This window comes from Neocloeon triangulifer, unplaced genomic scaffold, assembly GCF_031216515.1.
Source record: "Neocloeon triangulifer isolate White Clay Creek 2 clone unplaced genomic scaffold, ASM3121651v1 ptg000004l, whole genome shotgun sequence".
NCBI classification, from domain to species: domain Eukaryota; kingdom Metazoa; phylum Arthropoda; class Insecta; order Ephemeroptera; family Baetidae; genus Neocloeon; species Neocloeon triangulifer.
The window spans coordinates 3903455-3924178 of NW_026775547.1; the positions used below are offsets into that span (position 1 = coordinate 3903455).

The following is a 20724-nucleotide window of genomic DNA, read 5'->3' on the forward strand; positions in this document are numbered from 1 at the left end:
CCCGGCCTCGTGGTTTGCGTGGTGCGATCATCGCTGCAGGTCGCGCTGTTTGATTTCGCGTCCACACCAAGGGCATGTTCAAAGCGGCGCCGCCGAATCGTGGCATTTAGGTGAGTGCCTGTCAGATTATACATTGGATTGGGCTGAAAGCAGATTTGCGATTTCGGCGCTGTTTGTCAAAGGGATTTCCGCCGAGTCAGAGAAAAATCTTGGCAGGACAGGGATTACTTGACGGAAAAAGTGCATACTCTTTTTTGGTCAACAAAATACATAACTGCCATATACATAGCTGATTTTAATCTTTTAACTTTGACGCTAGACAATTGTTTAATTATTTCAATCTTATTTTGCGTATTCAATTGTACATTATAATTTAATGAATTATCATTTTTCTCATTGTCAAATACAAAACATTTTGCTGAAATAGGGAACATAAATTTTTCCTATTTTTCACGGCGCATTTTTTCGTGAGTCTCAATTATTTACACCCGATCGTTTAAAGCATTTCAAAACGTCATAAAACGATTTTTGCCACGATATTTTGATAATTCAATCCTTTAAATTTTCTATAAAGAACTGTTTAAAATCTTTGTAATTTATTACTTCCGAGTATGAGTTTAAACAATAAATTTATATCAAGTTGTTTTAAAGACATTGCTGTGAATTTTCCCTTCTATATTATTTAAAATTTTAAAATTATAATTGTTACTGAAAAATACAAAAAAAAAATTGGCCGCGAGATAAAGGGAGCTTGTTTGTTCTAGAATAGAATAGTTTCCTCATATGAGATTGAAGGTCCAAATATCTACATATTTTCCAACTCCAAAAAATTTTCTGACAATAAAATAAAAACTTCGACGCAAACTGACGCAAAGGCATAGAAAGATGAAATACTATTTACCAACCGTCACAGGTTTCATAACTCTGGAATATGTTTAGTTAAAATAAATTATATTGTTATCATTAAAATTGATTAAAATGAAGCTTTCCATTGATCCTTTACTTTTCATTAGGTAAAAACACCAGGTGACGTTAATTTCATACCCTCTTAAAGAGTGTGGCTGTCTTTTTCCTTCACAGCTGCTCTTAGAAAATCCTTTCGTTGAAAACTTAATGCGTAGAGTGCCCTCGCAATCTCTGCTGCATTTAATCCCGCACACCGCCTCTTCCATAAATATTATCAAAAGCGAAAGAATACTTATGCAACCGGCTTTACACATCTGTTGAGCTGTTTGCTAAGCATATATGCAGCAGGCGCGCGAACACGCTAAGCACTCCCTGAAATCTGTTCCAACAATTTTTGTGAAATTGCTTTGGGAATTACCTGAAGTTATTTATAGTATTGCTTTTTTTAAATCTAGTTTTATATTTGTTCAATATTATTTCAGAGTAAAAGTACTGTTCACACTGGCTTGGTGAATGATTTTAATTCTAAATTTCATAAATATAGTGCAGAATTTTTGTGACTGAAATCAAATTAAAAAATTTGCACCCCTATAGGTCATTGAAGGTTCTCCTATTTCCATCCAAACCCTTTCTTGAACTTTGAGGGAAGATTCAATGTCCACAAGAAGGATCTTGCTTTAATTAATCAAATTTAGTAATTCAAACTAACAAGACAGAAGTCCATAAAGGTTCATATGCTTTTGGCTGAAAAAGATGAACGTTCAATTAGCCCCTTTTTTAACCTCTATGGAGTGTGAATTTTTCAATCACGACTTTTATGTCATTCATGAAATTTTTTGTTCCTTTTCATATTCAAGAGCAAAATCATTACTGTAGAGACCCTTTCTTTTAGTATTTTTAGATAACATAAAGCAAACCTTTACTTTTCTGTTGAGAGATTTTTCTGCTCTCTCAGCAAAAACTTTGCTGTGTAAAAATGAGGTTTTCCCTTGTTGGAAATGGCCCTGACGCGATTAACCCCGGCTGCTGGATTCATTTAGCTCTACACTAATCTGTAATCTCATCTCATTTCGTTTGCACGCGTCGCTCCGTTCACATTATGCGCCGTCGCCGCAGCACGTTATTAAATTAATCTTGAACCCGCAAGTGTCACATTCGCCCTTCAGGTCTCGTCGGGGGCGGATTACGTTATGTATTTACCTTATCAAAACTGTTCTCGCTCAAAGCGGCTCGGTGCAGCCCATAATTGAGTGCCGCAGATCCCCGTGGAGGAGAAACACATCTCTCGTTCGCTCGGCAAATAATGCTCCAAAGGTGAGTGCTGCGGGCTCTCCAGCTAAAACGCATTACACACATACATATTGTTCTTGGGCCGGGTTTTTCGCTGGGTTTGATCGAAAGTGACAGCAGCCCTGGAAGTGGAAGTGTGTTTGCACGAACGCAGCATATATTGGGAATCTGATAATCTTGCATGCTCTTCCTGTGAAATATCTTTTGCCAGCTAAGGCATTTTATATTCGGAGAGGATAATATTATTCCATTACAGAAATTCGATGAAATTGAGTTGTTTTTATTCATTGGTTGAAGGTGAATTTTTAAAAAACACCAAGAGACAACATAAAACGTATTTTATTTTTAATAAGTTATAAAATACGGTTTTTTAATTAAACTGCTGACAAAAATTTTACATAGTATAAGTTTTTATTTAATTTGAGTAATTTTCTATATTTATTGTTATTATTAACTTTTATTTTTAATGTTTATTTTTTGTTTATTGTAAAATATTTGAAAATATTAAAAAAAAAAACACTATTATTAAATTTATTCGTCCACTTACATGACCTAATTAAACTGAAAAAATTTCAATTGCAACCTTTTTGTTTGACTTCTGTTATCATGGATCATGGAACAAATACAATAAATGCTTAAACACCAAGTTTATTAGTAGCAAAGTGAGTTAGATCTTTATTGTGAAAAGTTAAGTTTCTATAGAGAAAAGCAATAAAAGTAAGAAAAGTGATAAAAAGGAGACGTTCATGCAGTGCTTGAGAAATAATTTTGTTTCACATTGTTTTCATAAAATTTGGCGAGGGTTAAAATGATTTTTGTTTCAATTATTTGGAAAAAAATTTATATTCATTTTTTATCAAGACAAATTATTAAATGCGTTAAAAGTTAAAATAAATTTGTCACAAGTAACCTCTGAGTGACGTTATTTCAATTTTAATGGCATATTTGAAAGTTTCTTTTAACTTCTTCAACACCTGCAAGTGCAAAAGATCAACTCTGCTGGGGACAGGGGAGCTGACGATTTGACCCTAAAACCGTCTTAAACTCTTAACAACTCCTCAACCCTGGCGTTTCCTGCTGCTGGGAGTCGCGCGGGGGGCAAAAAGTCGTGCTGCAGGAAGCGCCGAGTTGAGGTCCCGCTTCCAACTTTCACCCGCACTCGAGAGCAAGAAAACGTCTCGCGTTCTCGACTTTTTGCGGGCATTTCCCTCGCTGGGAATTCATAATTGGGGCACGCGAGTGCACACACCAACACACCATCCGGCCACCACACACTCGCCTTACCTCTTGCTACCCACAGGGCTCAAAAAAGGTGCGGTGTGTTCCCGTTGCACAGTGGCGAAATTTCGACCACAAAGTACACGCGTCACAAAGTGCTGAAAAAATCAGCCCATTAATTTTACTTATTACCTTGATAAGCACATCATAATTCAAAACATAATGAAGTTTACTTAGAAAAAAATTGGAAAATAAAATTTGCTTCCAAATTAATTTAGTTAATTAAAATGAAAAGTTGGCTTTTTCTCATTGAGGAAATTTTTTTTCATTCATCAGCAAAGCAAGAAAAATTGAAACATTAAAAATTACATTCTTTCTTCCTTAAATAATCTTAAAATTTGTAAATCCTAACGCTGACTTATTTCAGAAGCAATCACTTAAATATGTCATTTTTTCTCAAATAGTTAAATATAAAATTTAAAAAGTAAATTATGCTCCGATTGATATCCTTCCACTTGTTTATATAGACAAATATGTTGGTTTTCCAGTCTTTTACTGCGGACTGAATTTTTTAATATCTTTTTACTTTTAACACTATTCAAAATTATAAAAAATAACTTCTCTTTGATATCGTAACTTTAAAAAACAAAACAGTGTGTTTGTGAAACAAAAATCTAAACAATTGAAACTGCCACCGTGAAAGTCGTAAAACAAAGGAGGGAATCCAAACACGCAGTTCTACTTTATCCGCGACGACTCGCACCACCTCGGGCGAGCACACTTTGTTGTCGCGTCTCTTTGGTATGGCTGTAATTCAGGAGCACACGGGAGAACTTGTTGGCGGAGTCGTTGACACGCTATTGTCTCTTCTTAAGCTGCTGACTGTGCCCAACTCACCCGGCAGGAAGGTTTCCAGTCCGGACCATTGTGTCGCCCGGCGTGTTTCATTGTCAGCTCTGCCGACGCAGCCACCGTGGCCGCCGACTTTGGCTATTTGTTGCGTCGACTTCGGAGGAAATTGGATTAATAGTTGGGACCGGTGTTTGTTTGCGCGCCCTTTCGGCAAGAAAAACCGGAACAAAGTTTTTATTGTTGCACACGCACAGGAGAAACTCACGGTGTAAATAATGTTGTCTTATTAGTTATTATCAAATTTGTGTTTTGATTAATAATAACCCCTGCTGCCTTAAGAAATAACACTTTTTCTTATATCGTGAAATTTTGTTCAACTATTGTAATAATTTTATAAACAAAATATTTAATTGTAATTAATGTTTGGAAAGTAGAGATTTAAGAAGAATTATGTATACTTTATTTAATTTATATGAATTAAATAATTAGAGTGGCAAATTACAAGCAAGTTTAGTAAAATTGTTGTACAATTTTGTTAATTTAAAAAGCTGTTGTATATTATTGATTATCAACTAGCCTTTGTTAAATTTTTTTATAAATGTGGATTAATGAGAAGAAAATTAAGATTATAAATTGATGATAACAACAACAAAATTTTGATCAGATTATGTAAAAATTTTGAATAATAAGAAGTATGAAAGTTAGTATCTATAAGTTATGGAAATAGTCATAATGAGGTATGGAAATTTCGATATTTGACCCTTTTTTCGCCTAATCAATCACTCCTTTTTTCTGGAATAGTTTGCTTCAATCAATTTATTTTATTCAAAATTTTATATGCTTTTATAATTGAATTGTATCACTGTATTCCAATATGCGCTTTAATTAATGAAATATCAAAGAACTTGATCAGGTGCCTCAATATTATCTTACGAAAGGCTATTGTTTCTCTGCAATACTCTGCAATATGACATTTTGCTAAAACTGGAAATGAATAGAGAGAAGAACTGGCACAAATAAGTTAGCAAATTCCTGTCTTTCCTTGCAAAAACTGGTAAAAACATTTCTAAATTAAAATTTCCCTGAACTCGCTCAATGCGAGCGTAGCCCGGAGTGAAATGAGAAGAAGTCTTCCTTTAATTAAAAACGCTGCGAAAAAGAGGAGAATTTTCCAGACCGTGAGTTCAAAGGGTGAGAGGAGAGTTGCGGAATGAAGGATTTTATTATACGAATATGAAGAACGAGAGCAAAATTAAATTTTTTCAAGGCGCGCCGAGCTTAAAAAGTAAAATTCCATCGGCCGCAAACTTACGTCGATAAATCAAGTGAGCAACTTGGGCCTAATTGCCGGTGATTAGCAGATGTTGCAGCAAGTTCAGCAACTTCTTCCCTAATGACATATTGCGCGCACCCTCAGGTGCGGCGCCGATTTTGGGAATATCGGCTCTCGGCGTGCGTGCCGGATAATTAATTAATATAACATCGGCCCTGACAGCAGCCGCTGGTTTTAGTTTGAACGGGGGAGTTTAAATTCGCGTGTGGAATGTCGCGCGTGAATACACCTGCGAGCTCATCCATTTTTGATTCCGCCACCTCGGTGTGGTTAATCAATATTGCACGGGCAACCGATCCAATCAAAAGTTTCTCCTTTGTAAGTCGAAAGTGGGGGTCAATTTCACACCCAGGAAGCAAAAGATACTTGAGACTAATTGTTTATCCGTCAAATCCACACAAAGTTGAAAAGTTTCGTAAGACAGAGAATATAGAACATGTTTATCAAAAGAGAAAAGTTGGTGCAGAGGATTCTATTTTGTAGGAAACTAATTAATACAGTTTTAATTAAAGCAGAGAGAGAGGGAATAATTGTAAGATATTTCACTTTCCAACAGTTCAAACAACTAATTCATGATAAACAGTGTTAGCCTGGAAAAGAAAATTATTTTAATAAAAATGCCGGGTGATACATTATTAAATAAAATCATTCAAAACTTATTTAATGTATTGCATCAGAGCTTAATTAATTAATAAACACTGATAAAAAAAATTATAGCAAATTTTTTAAATGACGAATAGTCCCAGTCTCATTCCAACAAACAGTTATTAATAAAAAGGTATTATGGTGAGACATGCCACTTTTTTTCATGTTTAAAAAAAAATTAATTAAAGTTCGTCTCTAAACAGAGAAAAATTTGAAGACAATTAAATTATACAAATTAATTATTATTAATATACTCAAATTTTTACTAAATTCATAATTCCTTAATTATATTATTAGCATATTTTGACAAGGATATAATTTTTTTGTAAATTTTGTCTTAGAAGTATTAAAACCGGTAGCAGGAATATTTTTAAATTTGAACAAAGTTTATACTTTCTCATTTGAAGTCCGCTGCATTATTTAATTATAATTGATTCCCGCAGAAAATTTAGCCGAAAAAGAAAAAAACTAAATTTCTAAAACAAACAAAGCAACGCAAAGCGCTTTTTGTGCGAAATAAACTGCAGCATTTCAGTGCGCGCACTGCTTAAATGGAAAAGCAAACAAACAAAAGCCAATTTTGAAATGAAAAATGGAGCCGACAGGGCAAATAAATTGCTCTTTCGCGCGTGTGTGCCGCCGAGACAGTGGACGAAAAATGCGTGTGCCAGTGTTGGGTTCTCATTCTCTTTAATCCGGACGAGCACTTTTTGTCTCGCTTGCTTGTCGCGAAAAACGTGTCCGCTCCATTGCCGCGCATAAAAAAAAGCGCGACGCACACGGGAGAGATAAAAGGTCCGCTGCGCGAACAACGCTTTATATTGCGTTTTTCGTTTATTTACAGTTCGCACCTAACGCAGTTTTTCCTCTGAATTATGATACAACGACAGAGATTAATTCTTTTCCCCGTCAGCAAACTTTGCTCACTTTTTTCCGCCGTCCGGGAAAATAATAGTTCAGCGAGTAATATGAACTCCGGGCGGAAAAATGGGCGGGAAAAATGTAAATTATCTTTTCCACCCCCAGCGTCTCTTTTCTCACGATAGATTAAATTCTGGAGATGCAAGTAGTCCTTCCTCCTTCATTATCATGCAAATTTTCGCCAGCGAAATGCAATTTCAACGGCCATCTCATCAAATTCATAACTTCGTCCGGCGCAGCTCCAAGGTCCATAAAAATGAGCAGCTTCCGAGTAATTTGGCCGGCCAAATGAAGTCATTATTCATTGCCGGCGAAAAATAACAAAATATAAAGAGCGACGCAGCCAACGCACCACTTAAACTTGTTCTGCGTCAATTTGCAAGACCTCAGCTCCGTAAGCTGGCAGCTTGATTATTCATTAATATTCAAGATTTTCATGAATATTCAACAATTAAGTCAAGGTTTTACGTGGAAAAATAAAGGGAATATTATATTCAAAAGAGATTGCATGAATAGTCAAAACGGTCGCAAGGATCTAAAATGGAAAAAGTTTTTAAATTTGTAATTCCATTCTCTAGTTGCATTGGGTCGAGAAAAGTCAATTCTCAACTTTAATTAATAATTATTTTAATAATTTATTTTAATTTTTAAATGGTGCCATGTACTGCTATTTAATTTTTAGTTAAAATTAATTTTATTTTCTTGAGCTCTAGATTGTATAAATTTAATACATGAATTAAACAATTCCTTCTCAAATGATCTTGTAAATTACTTTTTGTTCATTTTGCATAAGGATAAGGACTTTTACATAATATAGCACGAGAGTTGAAAGAGCGTTTCAAAATACTGTAGTATGTAGTGCAATTATTATTTGATTCTATGTCGCGTATGCTTTCATATCCTGTAAGAGATATTACATTTTTTTCCTTTTCAAGCCTTTGTTTGACATCTGCACTGATTGTGAGTGACGGTTCGTCTTTTCAAACTCGAATTCCTCGGCAGTTGTTTTGCGTCGGAACAGCGCAGGTTCAATCAAGAGTCGCTAGTTTGCTCTTTGAAGTGCTGCTTCACCGTCGTGCTTATTGAAATTACTCTCGCGTGCACGTCTAAGTACGTTGGCCTAACTAGCTAGAATGACAGCTAGACTCACTCCATGCACCTAATTAAGTATGCCACTTGCAGTGTCAAAGGTAGTGGTGCATATTTGAACGATTGTTTGCAGACCTGGGGCGAATTAGGGCGTCCTTTGTCAACTAGTATAAAGCAATTAACTAGAAATTAAGCCAACCGTGTCTATCGGTCTATATTGCCACTTCAAGGTAAGGTGGAATTTGTACTGAATGCATGACACAGGCTATTTGAAGGCAAAAGGCAGACTGTTGCTTATGCTTGAGTTTTCGAGCCCATCTCCCGCTTAAATGAAATTCGAGACCGAAATCAATAACATTGTCAAAATTTGAAAATGATTTTACTACGATTTGAGAATTCTAAATCAAGAGGACTTTTGCTGTAATAGGCTAATAGTCTTTCACAAGTCACATTAACGAATTTTGATCGAGCTGTGAAATAATTTTGATTAGAATTATCACAATAATCAATCATTTAAAAAATATTTTTTGTTTAAATTAACAATTCGGCGTGAAAAATTAAGCAGGATATTTCTTTTTTCTTAAACAATAAACAACTCACAAAACCGAATTTAAATTATAATCACCATCATTTTCATCTTTTTCATTATATTACTGTATTTTTTTTAAACTGTAATTTTGAACTGAAAAATATTTAAATTGCCATAAATATTTTCCCCTCCTTTACGTGGTATGCTTCGATATTAGGAAATCAATGGGGGAGATTCAATAGACTTAGCTCTCCCGGGATAAAAGATATCCCGGGATATATCCAAAGGGATAAAATTTAGACCACTGTCCCAGGTTAAATATTTTTTGTCCCTCCTTCAATTTTTTCTCCCCAAGTCATTGGGGGGTATCTTTTCTTGGCCCCCTCTACGGGATAAATATTTAACCCGCGCTAAAATCAAATGAGCTGGTAAATAAAAGGTCGTCAACATGCTCGCAAACTTTTTAGATTTTGGCCAATTGCAATGAATAAAAAACTTTTTCAAATCAAAATTTTGTGAGGATCATGAAAATGAGGGCAAAATTGAAATCCAAAGGTAACACAAAATTCTGTATCGAACTTAATTTAAAATTGCTTATTTATTTTGCTCAGAAATTTCTAAAGACCTCTTCATCAAAGCGAAATTATGCAAGGATTTTTTTCTTTTCAAATTTTGTGCACATAAAATATCAAATTTCTCAACGCTTAAAAATTAAAATTCTCAAGCTATTTTTTTTATTTGTAGATAAATTAAATTCGCCAATTTTTTTTAATTACACTTAACAAATAAAAAGGAAAAAAATTAGTGAACGTGAAAAAGTAGAAGTAAAAAGAATTTGCTTTTCTTTCATCTTAGGTGTTTCCCAAATATTTAAATACCTTTTCGTCAAAGTTAATTTGGGCAAATAAATCTTTTTCTTATTGCTATCAAATCAAGTATTGAACCAGGAACCAGTGGCTGGCTACGGCTGCCGGCTGTCAAAAGTGCATCTGCAATGAACACTCGGCTCAGCCAATGTCAAGAAAATTTTTGACTGTATTTAATTTTTTATTACTAGCGGCTGACCTTTTTGATTCAAAATTGATAGCAAGGTCAGGTGGTTCAACAGTTGAAATAGTTGACGGCTTATTGATGGTAAAATTGTTGGGATGTTTAAGCAAGGTGGTATATAAATATGAAGGGTGAACGAGCATTGCGTGTTTTAGCGCATTTTGGGAGTCGTATGAGAGTCGAAAACGACTCCAATTTGACTACAAAACGACTCCAAGATGACTACAAATTCACTACAAAACGACTCATTTGAGGTGCTCATATGAGCACCTAAATTGAGCTGCTCATATGAGCTGCTCATATGAGCACCTAAAATGAGCACCTCATATCAGGTGCACATATGAGCACCTCATATCAGGTGCACATATGAGCACCTAAAATGAGCACCTCAAATCAGGTGAACATATGAGCACCTAAAATGAGCACCTCATATCAGGTGAACATATGAGCACCTAAAATGAGCACCTCATATCAGGTGAACATATGAGCACCTAAAATGAGCACCTCATATCAGGTGAACATATGAGCACCTAAAATGAGCACCTCATATCAGGTGAACATATGAGCACCTAAAATGAGCACCTCATATCAGGTGAACATATGAGCACCTAAAATGAGCACCTCATATCAGGTGCACATATGAGCACCTAAAATGAGCACCTCATATCAGGTGAACATATGAGCACCTAAAATGAGCACCTCATATCAGGTGAACATATGAGCACCTAAAATGAGCACCTCATATCAGGTGCACATATGAGCACCTAAAATGAGCACCTCATATCAGGTGAACATATGAGCACCTAAAATGAGCACCTCATATCAGGTGAACATATGAGCACCTAAAATGAGCACCTCATATCAGGTGAACATATGAGCACCTAAAATGAGCACCTCATATCAGGTGCACATATGAGCACCTAAAATGAGCACCTCATATCAGGTGAACATATGAGCACCTAAAATGAGCACCTCATATCAGGTGAACATATGAGCAGCTAAAATGAGCACCTCATATCAGGTGAACCTATGAGCACCTAAAATGAGCACCTCATATCAGGTGAACATATGAGCACCTAAAATGAGCACCTCATATCAGGTGAACCTATGAGCACCTAAAATGAGCACCTCATATCAGGTGAACCTATGAGCACCCAAAATGAGCACCTCATATCAGGTGAACCTATGAGCACCCAAAATGAGCACCTCATATCAGGTGAACCTATGAGCACCTAAAATGAGCACCTCATATCAGGTGAACATATGAGCACCTAAAATGAGCACCTCATATCAGGTGAACCTATGAGCACCTAAAATGAGCACCTCATATCAGGTGAACATATGAGCACCTAAAATGAGCACCTCATATCAGGTGAACCTATGAGCACCTAAAATGAGCACCTCATATCAGGTGAACCTATGAGCACCTAAAATGAGCACCTCATATCAGGTGAACATATGAGCACCTAAAATGAGCACCTCATATCAGGTGAACCTATGAGCACCTAAAATGAGCACCTCATATCAGGTGAACATATGAGCACCTGAAATTGCTTAATTTGCAATTGGCCAAAATGTAAAAAAGTTTTCGAGCATGTTGACGACCTTTTATTTACCAGCTCATTTCATTTTAGCGCGGGTTAAATATTTATCCCGTAGAGGGGGCCAAGAAAAGATATCCCCCAATGACTTGGGGAGAAAAAATTTAAGGCGGGACAAAAAATATTTAACCGGGGACAGTGGTCTAAATTTTATCCCTTTGGATATATCTCGGGATATCTTTTATCCCGGGAGAGCTATGTCTATTGAATCTCCCCCATTAGTTTTTACTTATTTGTTTGTTAATAAAAATTGAGCAGTTAATTTTTGATACTAAACAATTATTAGTATTGTTTTTCATGAGTCAACATTGTTTACAATCCAATAAAAAATTATAAATGTTGGAAATAAAGACACCAATAGCAACAATTTTGCTGAAACTTTACCGCTGCATATTATTTTTAGAATTCAATACAAATGAAGTCAGCGTTTTCAAAAGGCAGATCAATAATTCTCTCGTGCCACAGTCCTTAAATAAGTTTATCGTCACCCGAAATCAGTCGCGTGATTCGCTCTTGCCCCTCATTTTGACACCGTCCAGCTGACGTGCACGTTGATATTTAATATTAAAAGGTCAAAGTTGTTTTTGGAAAAAAATTGTGACGTAAATATCAGGGGGGGAAACATTATTTACAAGCAAATATGAAGGTTTATGTGTTTTTCAAAGAGATTTTAAAAAATTCATTCAACAATAGCTTTTATAAATAAATAATAAATACATTTGAGATTAAATAATAGAAAACGTTTCATTCAGAAGCCAAAAGGCTATTTTTTTTAAGAAAAGCTCAACTGACAAATCAATAAACGTTGCTGCCTGGCTGCTGCATTTGACATATTGAGGAGAAATTTGAAATGCATATTTCCGCTCTCTTTGATAAGGCCGCGCATCGATCAGCACGAGTCTCACAAATACAGGCGTGCACGTCAGCTTTTCATCTTGACGGATTAGCTCCTTGTGCGGACGCATTATTCATGCAAACATCGTGATATATGTGTGCGTCATAAAAGATTTCGATTTTTTTACAACTCCGTCCGAATGCTCAGTGAGAGAAGCGGCGCCAGCATTTACGCTTTGGTCACGCTATTTCCCCATCGAGGACGTGCCAGCCGATAATCAATTTATTTTTACGCCTGGCACAGTCTTTTATGGCACCCAATTATTGGCTTATAGATGAGCCCTGCTCTGAGTAGAGAAATTGCTCCTCCGTACAAATGGAAAATCCAGTTCGACAACCGACGAACACGAATGCAGATGACACGGTGGAAATATTTTTAGGGCCATCCAAAAGCTCTGCTAACTATTGTAGCCGAGATTAATTAATCCTGTGCATAAAGGATAAAATAAAATTTGGGTTTCTACAGATAGTAATTTTTTGTATCAATAAACACAGTAATATATGAGAAATTAAATAATTTTATAACGATCATGCAGGGGAAAAATTGATTTATGTTTATGCTTTTAGTTGACTTATTTATATGTCAAATAATGATAATAATATTTCTAATGGGATTTTATCAATTATTAGTCCCAGATTGTACTCAATGATTTAATGAAATATCCTTACTTGGAGGAATCTCACTGTTAACTTTTTTGTATTGTCGAATACGAATGATCATTAAATTTCATATCTTAAATAATATGCGGATATCATACAGGAATTCCTCCAAGGTTTACTTTACCCTACAGTAGCATTTGAACCTTTGAGGGAAGTGTCGATCTTAATGTCTAGAATTAGATTTTTTGGACAACCAAAAAAAACAATAAAACAAAGTTTAAATTTAAATACTTTTGGTGCGAAAAAGTTAGCCTTATTGTTAGCTGAACCCCTTTTTCTACCCTTAAAATTTAGAATATTGTGATTGCGATTCCTTCGATCATTAAATTTTGTGGCATTTCAAATCCAAGAATAAAAACTATTACTGAAGAAGTCTTTTAAAAAACTCAGTTTTGGTTAAGTATTTTTTTTTTAAATACCCAAAAATATCATCATCTTTGTACTGTGATTGTGAATCGGAATTTAAGAAAAATATTTCAGATTTTAATACCCTCTGAGAACAGTCACAGTGCAGTTCATTGGAGGAAATTGCCAGTTTTCACCGACAGGAAGCTTTGCCGGGAACAATCGGGCCGGACATGCGTCAGTGAAATGAGCCCAAAATGATATATCTCGGCGCAAACTGACGCGCCATCGGGGCAACAGTTGTCGCCGAACAAGCACGTTTTGCGAAGAACACCGCCGCTTTTATGGAACAATGTCGAAATCACGCTCGTCTGCACTCCTAATATTATGAAATACCATGACGGGTGTGTTGTTTGCTCTCCACGGACGCGCTCTAACGAGTGACACGTGCTGTATCGAGATAATCAACAACAGGCACCAGTTTTAATTACAGATAACAAAAATAGAGTTTGATTTAAAATCAATTCTCATTGTCAGTATTTGTACAAAGAATTAATTACAAGGGTACGAACTGCATCGAATATGAATGTAAACGTTAGTAACTGGAGCTGAAAATTGTTTCAGCAGCAGCATGTTTATTTATTTTATTGATTACTTGATTATTCATTCGCAATTATTATTGATGAAGTTGTGTAAAAAATGAAAATAAAATAAACCTTATTGTACAGAGAAAAAGTTAGATAATGATCACTACTAGCTATAACGAAATTTTATTTACCAAAATTAACAAGTAAGCCTATGGGCGCCCTAGGCTTTAGCTCTATTAAATTTTTTATAATTTTTATTTATCATGATTTTAAATTATTATTTCGAATTTTTTTATTAATTTCATATCAAGTTTATAAAAATTATTTAGGACATTTCTAATATTATTTGCAGAATTTCAATTTTGACTGTTTGACTATAATTCTAACTAAGATCAGATTTAATTAGTTTCTTCACTCTCGCGGAGATTCGGTTTTTCTCGTTCTTTGTGGGCATGAAAATCTCGCGGGGAAAAATAAATATCATAAACTCACCCCTGCCGGCCGCCAGCTCGGATGTCCTGGTCCAGGGAATCCAGTTTTGGCCATTTTATCTTCGATTTCCGCAACGTCCGCCGACTTATCATGACACGAAATCAATCCGCAACACTTAAAACACGTAAAAATCACTTTTTCACCTTTTCAAAAGTTAATTGTTAAAAAAATTAGAGTTGAAATGGCTATGTGAAAATATAAACATGCGTTTTTCACGAATTATGTCGTGATTAATCACCGGTTTGGTAAACAACGAACTCTATTGGTTGATCAATCACGTGACTTTTACAAATCATCTGTTTAATTTGGTGGGAAAAACCATGTGCTGGCCTCAGATGTACTTGCGCTGGTAGGAGTGATTGTGGTTTTTGTCAACAGAAGCATCGTTTTTGCCATTTTTTCATGAATTTCAAAAGAAATCTCATTAAAAACCTTGCTTAGAGTCTTGAAAGAGCTCATTTTTTAGTGATTAACTGTGCTGTAGTCGTCAAGAACCGCCAAAAGTGCATTTAAAGCAGGTTGATGTTCGCAAATTCAGAGGAAAAGTGTGAAACTCGCCACAAGGAAGGAGTCTTCAAATTTTGGCCTGCCGTTCATACGGGAATTTTCCTGCTACAAAAAGGGCGAGAAAAACTCATACCTCGTGAGTGTTCGAGTATAAGTGATTTTATTTGTTTGAATTTCCTGGCATTCTTTGAAATTCTGTTTCGCTAAAAGAACATTATTAATTAATTTACATATTTTATTTCCTGTCTTGAAAATTTACAGAATTTTTTCGCATACGCTAGAAACAAGTTTTCCGTATTTTTTTCTTTTTAATTTTGACTATATTATTATATAGTCTTGTTTAACTCGCACGTCTCCAAACAGATTTTCAACAACCCCACGAGTCCTGTTCAACAACCCTTTTCTCTCCGATCGTTTTAATTGACAGCGGCGAAGTTTCGTTTGCCGCGAGCACGTCTGCAGTTGTCACGCTCGAAATCTGTTAAAACTTTTTGACACCTTTGAATTTCGCTCTTAATGAAATCAAATCGCCCAAAGCAGAGCGTTTCTCTCTCTCCTATCGAAATTAAACAAAAAGAAAGTTCAGCCGTCTCAGACTGGAATTAATTAATATAAGAACATAGGCGGAGAAATCAAATGCAAATCGAGCGGCGGCAGCTTTGACTAAAGACCAGATATTGCGGGCGTCGACGCGATTTCGTGTTTATTCAAATAAGACGAGAGGCGGCACCCGCAGGAATAATTAATCCCCCGCAGACGCGCATATCAAGTGGCGCGTCGAGTGAAGGAAAACGCTTCCGCGCCTGGTATTAATGTCGCCGAATTTTCCTCAACGCTCATTAGGGCGCGGGTGTGTGGCTCGTCGAGTGATTTTTTGCGCGCCCTCGGGCTGATGAGCATCCAGAATCGATGGATGAGCCGCCTTCATTAACACTCTCGACGCGCATCAAGGCGTTTTTCTCGCTCGCTCGAGAGACTTAATTTTTCCGCCAAGGGGCGAAAATCGCGCGCGCCTTCCGAAGGAAAACTCGCCGGAGATTATGGCGGCGAGTGTGTTAGAAAGTTTGCGCAGGGCGGATAAGTGCTCGGAAAAACGCTTCTCTCTCTCTCGCGGCACAAAGGCAAGCGCACTCGACATTTCTTTCCAATCTGTCGCCAATTGGAAACGTCATTGTTGCGTGCATCAACAATAGGAGAGCAAAGGTCATTCGATTAATTGGAATTATTTGCTTCTAGAGCTTTCTCAAGAACGGCTCTAATCGACTGTTTTATGTGTAAAATGCTACTTTTCACGGTTTTAAAACGCGTCTTGACACGAAAAAGCTCATGAAAATGGATTTAAATATAATAAAAAAAATAAATTGAAAACGCAAAAGTTAAAAAAAAACACACACACACATAGTGCAAAAACCTTTTCTGGCAATTAACCTCAAAAATAATCTCTATCCACCTTTTTCAAATGTGAAATAGCAAGAATTTTACTATTTCTCCATTTTAAAGAGTAAAATTGAAATTCATTACCAGAAAATTCAAATACATTAAAAATATGAAATTTTTGCCCTAAAACTTTCTATTGAACGCCAATTTTAAATTCCTCATCTCACGATCAGCTATGACTGATGAACAAAAAGAGTGTCTTTTTTGTTAATAGTAAATAACTCCAGAGTAAAATCAGCGCTGATTGTAGTTTAGGTATAGTTTAAAATAATTCCTTTTCATGGGGAAAAACATCAATTTTTCTCTTTATTTATTGAATTTTTATTTGAACATAGGATTCTTTATTATTTCATTTAAATTGAAATTCGTGTTTTTCTTTAAACAATTATATTTTTAAACCACTCACAATCAAAATTAAATTTCCTTCTGGGGTCTTTTACCTTCATTCATTCACATGAGCTCTACTTGCTAGCAATAAATTACTGTGTGTCAATCGCTAGATATGTTACTTAAAATTTAGTTTTTCACGATTTGCACATTTCTCTCTTGGGATCGTTGTAAATTTAGCCACTGCGATTCCATTAGAATAACCGATACATTAAAGTCATCAAGCCCCATGGCTGCCTTTTTGCGCGTTCACATTTTTATACACCGCTTTTACGAGGATAATAAATTTGATGAGGTTCGCGTTGATACTTTTTTGCAAAATAAAATCCCTGCCGGGGATTAATAATCCCGTGGCATAAAAGCATAATGTGCCGTCTCCCCGGAGGCCTCGGTTGAGCCCGAAAGCTTCCTCTTCTCCCCTTTCACAATCCAATTTGATAGAGAGGCCGCCCCGCAATGAAGCACAAAACACACACACAAGCACAGGTAGTTTCCACTGAACGAAAACGGCGGCCCTTGAGCCACTTTATTTGCTTAGCGGCTCGGATAAATGGCGAGGTGATTCATTCCCGCCTACACCTGATGCTTTGCAGTGATAAAAAGTCGATCGATCCCAACGGGGAGTTGGTGGAAAGTTACACAATAACTTCAACTGGCTGCTCGATGGGAATTTTATGAACAAAAGTTTCCTCTGTCCGGAGTGCACTCGAAAGAGTTTTTTAATCACGTTAAAAGGGCGTGTTGTACGCACAGGGAAGACCCGTGTTTGACCAGTTGATTGATGGGATGGTCATGTAAATTTTGCGCTGATTGCTGGAAATGCTGTTTTGTGAACCAGAAATAAAACAGTCCGTGGACGGTCATACGTGTTCAATATTGATGAACATGTTATACGTATTGTTATGAATGTTAATCGGTAGATCGGAAATGGAGTAAATTGAGTTACGTCACTTTTGGTACTTTTTAAAGTTTTTAATTTCATAATCAAATGTTGAGGCTTTGTATTTTTCTATCAATAAGAGCTTTAAAATGAGAGTTGATTCCTACGATACCAATTATAATGATCTCTTCTTAACAATTAATTTTTTAAATAATGAATTTAACAAATAATATTTTATTTGAGGAAGAAATTTATGTTTAGCATAAAATCAAGTGTTTTTAACAAAAAGCATGAAAGATAGAAACTGAACCAGAAAGTATTGATCCTCAATTTGTTTCAATTACATTTTCAAATCAGTTAAGTTAATTATCGCAGCGGTTGAAAAATTTCTGGTATATTTTTCTAACGGTTAAATTTTGAATCTTTTTATTTTGACCTGTTTTAAGGAAAGTATGATAAATTTAACTTTGAAATACAATTCATCGTAACTTCAATTTGGGGATTTTTTAAACTTGTAATATTAGAAATTACTGGGGTTCAGTTAAGTTTATTATTATTATTTTATCTACATTAAAAGTGATTAAAAGAAGGTACAAAATAACCTCATCAAGCAATCAGAGTGAAAGCGCAAATATTATACGCACAATGAACAATCTTTTGTACGCAAAATATCAGAGAATTAAAAAAATAATAAATTTTTTTACTTTCTTTTTATAAAATTGTCACAAATCGTGAATTTCAAACTTCAAGCATAACGTCAATGTCAATAAGTACAATTGCAATGCGCATTTATTGGATACTATCCAAACAAAAGTTAATTTGCCATCGAGAGTTTAATAATACTAACGTAAAGGAACGTATTTTACAAGTAGAAACATTTAAAATATTATCTTTTCCAATAAAAAAGGAAAGTCTGCCAGTTTCGAACAACGTAAACTGCTTTTTTCCCCGATTGGATTGCAATTAAAAAAAGTTTTGATCCAAAGATAACAAAGCAAGTATAGCACTCTCAAAAGTTAAAAGCTTGATCGATTTGTCTTGAAGTGCAAATGGTGTTCGTTCTCTCTCGGAAAGTTTGGCCCTTTCACATTCCAAGGCAGCGCCGAAGGGCGTTCCGAGTTTGGCACTTGTCAGATCTTGCCAATGCTGAAGTTGGTCTTCGGCTGCCACTTTGTTCGTGCATCGGAAAACAAACTGACGCGCAACGTAATCCCCGGAGCAAAGTTATGCAACCGGGCGGGCAGGAATGTTTCGTGCGTGTCTCGCCTCGTCTCGTCTCCTTGCTTGTTTTACGCACACCCTTAATTGGAATGCCTTGTGTTTGTTTCACAGAGAAGCGATGAGGACGGAGGGAGCAGGCCAAGTGGCTGTCCTGCTGGCCGTGGCCACGCTCGTCAGTCTGCTCCTCGTGGCCGCCCTGTCTGAGGCCAAAAATACCAACGGCTCGAGAGGTGAGTGGGTCAACAGTGCTTTATATCGACCTAGTTATTTTTAAGAGGCGCTCTTGCATTGTTCTCCAGCAAAAATGTGCTGCTTCTGGCGGTTTTGACGGAGAACAAAAGACGCTGATTGATTTTAGCAAGACAATAGAGAGTCGTTAACTTTCTAAGTAGATGCTTCGTGAACATGTATGCTTGGCAAATTTTAAAACATAACACCTGAGTTAAAAGAATTGCGTTTTTTAAAGGTCGTCAAATAGCTGAGCAAAAATACGAGAAAATAATTGGAATAATATATATTCAAGCGTTGGAAAATGCAGAACAAGCAAAATCACTGCGTACTGAAAAAAAAAATGCAAACTGTATCATTAAAACTTAAAACCTCATTTCTAGGAATACTTGAATGATCAAATCATATAATAATCTGGTTAATATTTCAAATAAATAATCTAAATTTTTTTAGTTTTAGTTCTCAAGCTTTCAGTGAAGCTAATTTTAGAACATTTCAACAAAAATTCATATTAAATTTTAATGATTTGTGAACAGAAACGGCAAATTTAAAGCCTAAAATTTAGAATTTGAAATAATTCATTAAAAATGCTGAATTTATTTTTACATTTAAAAAATTAAAATATGAGATCAATTTTTGCATAACATGAATAAAAATTTTAATTTAAAATTCGCAACTGTTTGCAAGAAGCGTTTTCCGCACCTGTGCACAGATTAATCAACTCTGATGTAAATAATTTGAATTCAAATTCCACCGGTAAAAGCTTTTAATTTTGCGGTGCGCAATTTACAGAATCGCCTCCCTCTGCTCATCAAAGTCCCAATCACGTTGCACAAATTGCGCTGAGCGATCTGCTTTTGATCTGTTCAAAGTTGGCTGAGCAAAAAGCGATGCATTTCGCCCGCCAGCAAAAACGGCGGCCTGCAGCGGATGGAATCAATCACGATCTCTTTCTCTCTTTCAGTGCACGCCCGATTAATCAATCAATCAGAGTCAATAAAGCGAGCCAGATGCGTTCCAGGCTTAATTTCAGTCGACTGCGCCTCCGTCACGATTGATTTGATTTGTCACTCTCGGCGCCTTTGTTCCCGATGAATATTTTAAGGGGCTGCACACCACCTGCTCTCCACTTCCAGCCGACTTGCCTTCGGTGAATTCTGGAGGGTCCGAGTCAAGTGGTTCTCCGGGGCTTACTTACTTTAGCACCCCCCGGCAGCTTTTAAGACCTCCGACTGAATCGCTAAACTTTGAGCTACTTAGTTTGAGCTTTGTTACGCAAACTGATTGCCGGAGCAGACAAATATTTGACTTTGTGCCTAATTTTTCGCGCTTTTGAACAACACTTTTCACGCTTGAAAAGCGTGGGTTGCATTTTCTTGGAAAGAATTGTACCATATTTGTTCAAACTTTTAAATTTCAATTGTGAGTTCCAGTTGAATGCTCTTCTTGACTTTTTTGACACAATAATTTCTTTTTTTTTATTTTGCAATTTTCCAAGAACCGTGATAATGGCGGGAAAGTGACGAGTTTTGCATTATTCGGAAGGAATCTATTTAAATTTATTACAAAAAAGCATTGGTGATAATGAAATGAATAAAACGGACTATGTCCTCATTAAAATATTCTTTATTTAGTCAGCAAACGGTTTAATT

The 20724-nt window shown here is 36.0% G+C and overlaps 1 protein-coding gene across 1 annotated transcript in view; it reads left to right on the top strand.

The window, feature by feature from the left end:
- Positions 1 to 20724, top strand: part of LOC132193502 (uncharacterized) — a 40813-nt gene continuing 20089 nt past the window's right edge. Inside the window, exons 1-2 of the mRNA XM_059614217.1 lie at positions 1 to 110; positions 18956 to 19074. Of these exons, the coding sequence (XP_059470200.1) occupies positions 18963 to 19074 (112 nt within the window). The 5' untranslated portion in view covers positions 1 to 110; positions 18956 to 18962. The remainder of the gene's footprint in view (positions 111 to 18955; positions 19075 to 20724) is intronic.